This window comes from Frankliniella occidentalis, unplaced genomic scaffold, assembly GCF_000697945.3.
Source record: "Frankliniella occidentalis isolate FOCC.00 unplaced genomic scaffold, Focc_3.1 Scaffold46, whole genome shotgun sequence".
NCBI lineage: Eukaryota > Metazoa > Arthropoda > Insecta > Thysanoptera > Thripidae > Frankliniella > Frankliniella occidentalis.
This window is the reverse complement of record NW_026267176.1, coordinates 1,601,744-1,607,757: the sequence shown is the minus strand read 5'-3', so window position 1 is coordinate 1,607,757 and position 6,014 is coordinate 1,601,744. Positions and strand designations below refer to the sequence as shown.

At 50.1% G+C, this 6,014-nt stretch overlaps 1 protein-coding gene across 1 annotated transcript in view; it reads right to left on the bottom strand.

Annotated features, from left to right (window-relative positions):
- Nucleotides 1-2,630: 2,630 nt before the first annotated feature.
- Nucleotides 2,631-6,014, bottom strand: part of LOC113201892 (hemicentin-1-like) — a 12,476-nt gene continuing 9,092 nt past the window's right edge. Inside the window, exon 3 of the mRNA XM_052267066.1 lies at nucleotides 2,631-4,876. Within this exon, the coding sequence (XP_052123026.1) occupies nucleotides 4,764-4,876 (113 nt within the window). The 3' untranslated portion in view covers nucleotides 2,631-4,763. The remainder of the gene's footprint in view (nucleotides 4,877-6,014) is intronic.

Sequence of the window (6,014 nt, the reverse complement as noted above, 5' to 3'; positions counted from 1 at the left end):
AAAAAAAAAGCCGAAAAAATGTCATTTTTTAAACAGAATCTTTAAAAATCAGATGAGAATCAAGAAAAAACTGAAAAGGTGGTGTCCGCTTGTCTTCATAGTGAAGGACTGCTCGGCTCTGCCCCTGGCCCCGTACTGTCCGCGGCACTGACCCCGGCTTTGACCGCGGCTCCTGCCCTTGGCTTTCCCCCTGGCTCTGCCGCTGGCTCTGCCCCTGGCTCTGCCGCGCGCCTGCCTTGTGCCTGATGACTAGGATCACGTTGGTGGCCTGCCAGCACCAAGGTGTGGCTGTCATCGTCGTTTGTTACCTTTGGCAAACGACGGAAAGCGAAAGATTCTCGGTTCGACTTTCGCACGGGGCCGTTGTCTGCTTGCCATCTTTCTAGTGCTGTTTCCATTCATTCTATATCGAGAGTGTCGCTAAAGTGTCTCTAGGAAATAATTCCATTCTTTGTCAGCAACGTCTCCCAAACGAGACGTTCTCGAGACTTTCTCGAGACATCTGTGGAATATCCAACTGTCTCGACGCTGTCTTGTGAACGTCTATTGCAGCTTATAAATTGTCTCAATACAGTTTCCAGAAATTCTCCACAGCATCTCAAATTCGTCTTTAAAGTATCTCGGCTCGAGACAGTCAAGATCTATATACTTCCGTACAAGAAGAGGCAAAGCCTTTTACCGCCTTTTACCTTTAAGACATTACCCGTTAATGTGTGAGAGGCGGCCGTCGGAGCGGGTGTAAGCGGTGGCGACGCCACGACGGGGACGTTCTTCTCCGCGCCGGCCTCCGCGATGACCACCACAAGTTACCTGGCAATGACGCCGGGGCGCGGTCGCCGCTGCTGCAGCGCGAGTGGCCGTATTGGGTCCTCAGTGGGGTGTAGTGGGGCAAGACTAATGCCCAAAGTTTGGCCGGCGGCCGGGGAGGTGGGGAGCGAGCTGGGGCACGGGCACCGACTTAGGTAGAAACGTTATTGACAAATGTAGGGCGAAGGCGACGGCGGCGAGCGGGCGGGCTCTTTGAAATCGTGCCAATGTACTGGAAGGTGACGAAATGGTCGGGCAGAACTCGCTACCCTCCGACGACCGTCGTCACCGCGTCGTCGACGCGGTGTTGCTGCCCGGGGGGAAAGTTTTGCTCGGAGGTGGCATATGACTGTAACTGGGGTTTCATTTCGGACCACAAAACGAGGAAAGGGGGGATGGGAAAGGCTTGTTGCAGGGCGTGCCGAGTGCGTCCCTGCTCCCCTCCTCTCTCTCTGCAATTGATGGAGGCCTTTGGAGCGACCTCATTCAGAGGGGGCTGCTGCTGCTGCTGCTGCTGTTGGTCCAATCCCAAGATAACAGCTGCTGGCGCGGTTGTGTCCATGCGCTGATGGAAGGAACTCTTTTCATAACCCCGGACATTCGAGCAGTTTGTCATCGCGAAGGGAGAGTTGAGGGGTCAGGGGTTGGTGAAGGGAAGGGGGATTTGAATGGTAACGCCGATGGCTTGATTGTGTGAAAGCGCGCGTGCTGGCTGGAAAGAACAATGAACATATTGCGATTCTCTCGTTTTATTGCGGCTGAGCCCACTCCCCTCCCCCAGCTAAGCGCCCCTACAAGCGCGCGGGCCTATGCAGCAAGAACTGGGCGATATGGGCGCAAGCGAGGACACTGCTGCAAACTATCGTGTGTAAATCGACTGATATAAAATCCAGAAGTAGAATTCGCAAATTTGGCGACTTTCTTTACCCCCCTCGCCATTTCCCCCCGGCCACTGTTGTTGGGATTTTTCACGCAAGAACTCCCTTATAGTTCCGAAATTGACAGCCCCAAACCATTATAATCATTATAATCATTATAACCATTATAATCAGAGATTAAACAGGACGCGCGCGGAAAAGAGGGTTGTGTTTAAGACAGTTGGTGCTAAAACGCTCGGCAGAAGGATTGTACCATCGCTCATCGCGTCTTTGTCTTTAATTTAAGCATAAAGTACAACTTTAGGACTCGGTTTTTAAAATCACGATTCCAACAGTTCGGAGAGATAGAAATACCCCCATCATTTTTTGGATGAATGCATCCCCTTGCGTTGTTCCTGCTTTCCGTCTCTCTCCTCTTGCTCCAAATAACCTTTCAGACACTCCTTCGCCTTCAAGCACACAAGTAGTGTGACGTTGTGCGTGACGTTGTGCGTGTGACGTCGTGTGTGACGTCGTGTGTGCTGGCGGCCGTAACGAGCGCCGTCGCCGTGTCTCCTTCGGGGTCTCATCACCGGGCCAGGGGGGTGGCTGCGTCAGAAGGGCGGGGCTGCGCTGTGGCGCCCGCAACGCTATACGCGTCGTGTGTTTTCCGCACGCAGCCCCGGCCTGCCCCCGCGCGGGGGAGTAAAGGTACGTAGGACTGGAGGCGACCGGAGGCCAAGCCGGGCAGGAAGTCTCCGGGGACACGTGTCTTCCTGCGCGCGTGTGTACTTTCGGCATTGTGTTACCTTACCCCCTTACCCCTCCTTACTGTTTCCGGCCGCCGGTCCGCCGCCCGAGTGATGGTCTCTGCTGGGCTCTGCTCTGCCGCGCACCACATGCACAAGAATTAGAGCGACTCTGCTGAAGGGTTGCCTGCTCTGGGGGGTAGGAGGAGACTGTAAATAAACCTTGAAGACGTTATTTATTTTTATTTTTTTTACAGGGAGATCACCTTTATATTACAAAACAATTTATTGTAACACGCAACCTTTTTTTATCATTTTTTTGATCTTTCCAAATCAACAAACATTCTTTCCAGTAACGAAATTTTGTATGAGCTAGCTAAGACTCCATTTTGATTTTGACAGCCCTTCTTATTCTACGTGAGCCTATCATGATAAGGCTATCTTGGCTGGACAGATGATCGTTATGCAAGTGAGTAAAACGTTCAGTGTATAAAACGGGAGAAAAATTATACCAAGAAACAAAAGTAGTACATCATACAGATATTCAGACAAGACACCCACACTTTCACACTCGATTCGTATCCTTCAATATCTGTACACAATATATTACATTTTATCAATTTTATACAATCTTCAATAAACATAAAATATCTTCTTAAGTACATTATTATTTACATTGATTTATACCTGGAAACCTGAGTAAGAGGGTTGGGATGAGAGAGCAATAATAGGTAATCTGCAGCCAAATACGGGCTTTAAGTATTTAAGGGGTCAGCCTTAATCTGAACTGGGACACACAAATAACGGTAGTTCCAAATCAAAAGTATGGAAAGCGTTCTCAACACTCCATTTCAAAACAACTTTTAAAATCTATGACTTAAGTTGTTTTTAAATGCAGTCTTGATTGGGGCAAAAAGAAGAGTAGAAACGGATGTGTAAATTTATGCGCACTCTCATGCCCAGTGGCAGGCAACCAGTGTTAATGCAATTACACGAAGTGATTTTTCAAAATTGCAATATACACAATCAAGTGAATTTCTTTGGTTTCATATCGAAAATAGACGTTTCCCTCGATTCTGCCTTGACTATCACATTCTATGACTCAGCGCATCGTAGAGAAACCTAGAGCACCAAGTCTTCATTTTACACCACCTGCACGCACACGCTTAGACAGCTCGGCTCTAAGTGTTGTATTGAATCTATTTACGGTATTGTTCTAAGGTATCCTACGCTTTCACAAGAGGTTGATGAACGAAAGGCGTTGCGGTTCCACTTCACAAAGCCTCTGAGCCTGAGCAATTAAAACCCGGTGTGGACGTTTAGGCCGTAAGACCAGGGCGATCTATGAGCGGAAAGCAATGCGCACTTGAGCACGTAAATACATTAACAATTTAGGACAAAAATAAGAGCGTAGGAGGTTTTCGGTACAGTAAATTAACTCTCACATCCTGTTAACCAGCTCTTAACGAGCTCCTTGATAAGTTTGCGCCCTTGCGCCATCAGCTTACAAAATACCAGCAGTCATTATCTTTCATTGAATCGATATTAAGGCGATCATTTTTTTCACTTTCTCCCTCCGAAAAAAAAAAAGAATTTAAAGGTACGATCACAACCACGGCCAAGCTTGGATCAAACCTTCGCAGAATATCACGTGACCCTACGCTGCAAAACAAAAATTCGAGTTTCTGAACAGCAGAACGTGTCCGAAAACCGAAAACAGAAAATCGGCATCCCTGCCAGCAAGTCGGCCCGGACTTTGGAGTTATCACTGACCACAATCTGGAGCCTGGCCTGGGGTCGGGCTCCTGCCCGCTGGCCGTGAAGTCCGAATGTCTCTCCGTTAGCTGGGTGTCTCTGGACGGCGGAGGGAGGACAGAGCTGGCGGCTGGCGCCTCGGCTAGCGCGCACGAGTTCCCAACCGCAAACAGGGTCCGGGCGCGCCGCGGTGAAACTCGCTCGGAACCACGACTCGCGACTTAATTTTCGCGCCGCCTCGCGCGAGAGAGGCGGGAGGCAGCGTCACTCACGCCCCTCCCGATCGCCCCATCACTCACGTCCCCTTCACTTTCGCTCTCTCTCTTGCTTTCGCCGCCCCGGTCTTTTCGACGAGAGGAGCGATAGAGGGAAGGGGACCGAAAAAAACAGCACTTGTTAGGAAACAGTGTCAAGTCCTTGAGGTCCTCGAGGCGCGCGGAGGCAACGCGGCGGCGCGGCGGGGCGCGGAGTCTAATCGACGCCCCGCGTCGTCTCGCATGGCGGCGTACTCCGGCGGCCCCCGGGGGGTCATCCTCGTCGGCACCCTCTCCACGACCCCCCTGGGGGCGCGCGGCGGTACCGCGACGGGGCTTCATCATCTGGCGCTGAGCAGCGCGGCGACGAGCGCGATCACCAGGAGGGCGGCCGAGCACCGCGACCTCGACGACGAGGCGTTCGACGGCCTCTGCATCGCGGCGGGGTGCTCACCTGAAACAGACAAAAGAAAGATCAACGTCGGTGACAATGGTTATTGTTTCCCTCGAAGTTTGTCGTCGTCGTCGTGGCGGGTTGGCCCAGTCGGGGCGGGACTGCGTCCAGACGCCTGCGGGAGCGAGCGTAGGCCACCCGGCCCGCGCACGCACCGCTGTCCGATGGTTTGCCTATCCGCTCCATGGCGGGCGTCTCCCGCCGAGCAGAGGTACTTGTCTGCCCTCGAATCACCGAAAAATATCTTCGTAAATTTGCAACATGTTTTATAATTTCGATTTACAAACTTGTAGTATATTTACGACGCTCGTCAATGAATCCTATGACGATAGCAAGTACATGTAGTTTTACATTTTTAAATTGTTATTTTACAAACTCAAACTTTCCCCCTGTAGCCCCCAAGCATTCCTCACTGTGGATCCCTCGCCAAGTTCGAGATACGACACGGCGACACGGCCCGTCCGACAGCAGTGCTTATTAATTATGGAGCGCCAACTCGGGGGGATGGACGAACAAAACACGGCGCAAATGGATCACACTGCCATTGCTAGCGGCTCATCGTAAGGCAAACACTTGCTAAGTAATCGTTCAGCTCAATGGTCGTCAATCATGCGCTAGTTTTTTTTCTCGAAGGTGAAATCCGAAAGCTAACTTGAATTTAAGTATTAAGGTGCCATTTAACTCTCTTTCCAGCGAACATAATTTATAGCAATCACTGTGAAAAAAGTGGGTAGGTTTACAGGAAAATTTTCCTTGACGCAAGTTGTAAAATTACAATTTGAAATCGTAAAAATACATGGAGTACGTATCGACTTACAATCCATAGGCGTAGGCGAGTAAAAAATCTGCACTCGTAAATTTACAACTTAAATTATCATTCGAGTTTACAAAACTTTTGTAAATTTACGACGATATTTTTCACAGTGAATACATTGTCATGAATGTGTTAAACTCTTAACAAGACCCAAGGGAGTAGGAAAAGCAGAAAACTGAGGCGACGTTTCGTTGGGCCTCGCTATTAATAGCTCGTTGCTCGATTGTGTTTGCCAGTTAGTAAGCGATGGTGTTGGCCAGTTTGTACTCTTAGCAGTGCAGGGTGAAGGCGGGCTGTCGCGTCGATCCACAGAGAGAAAGAAAT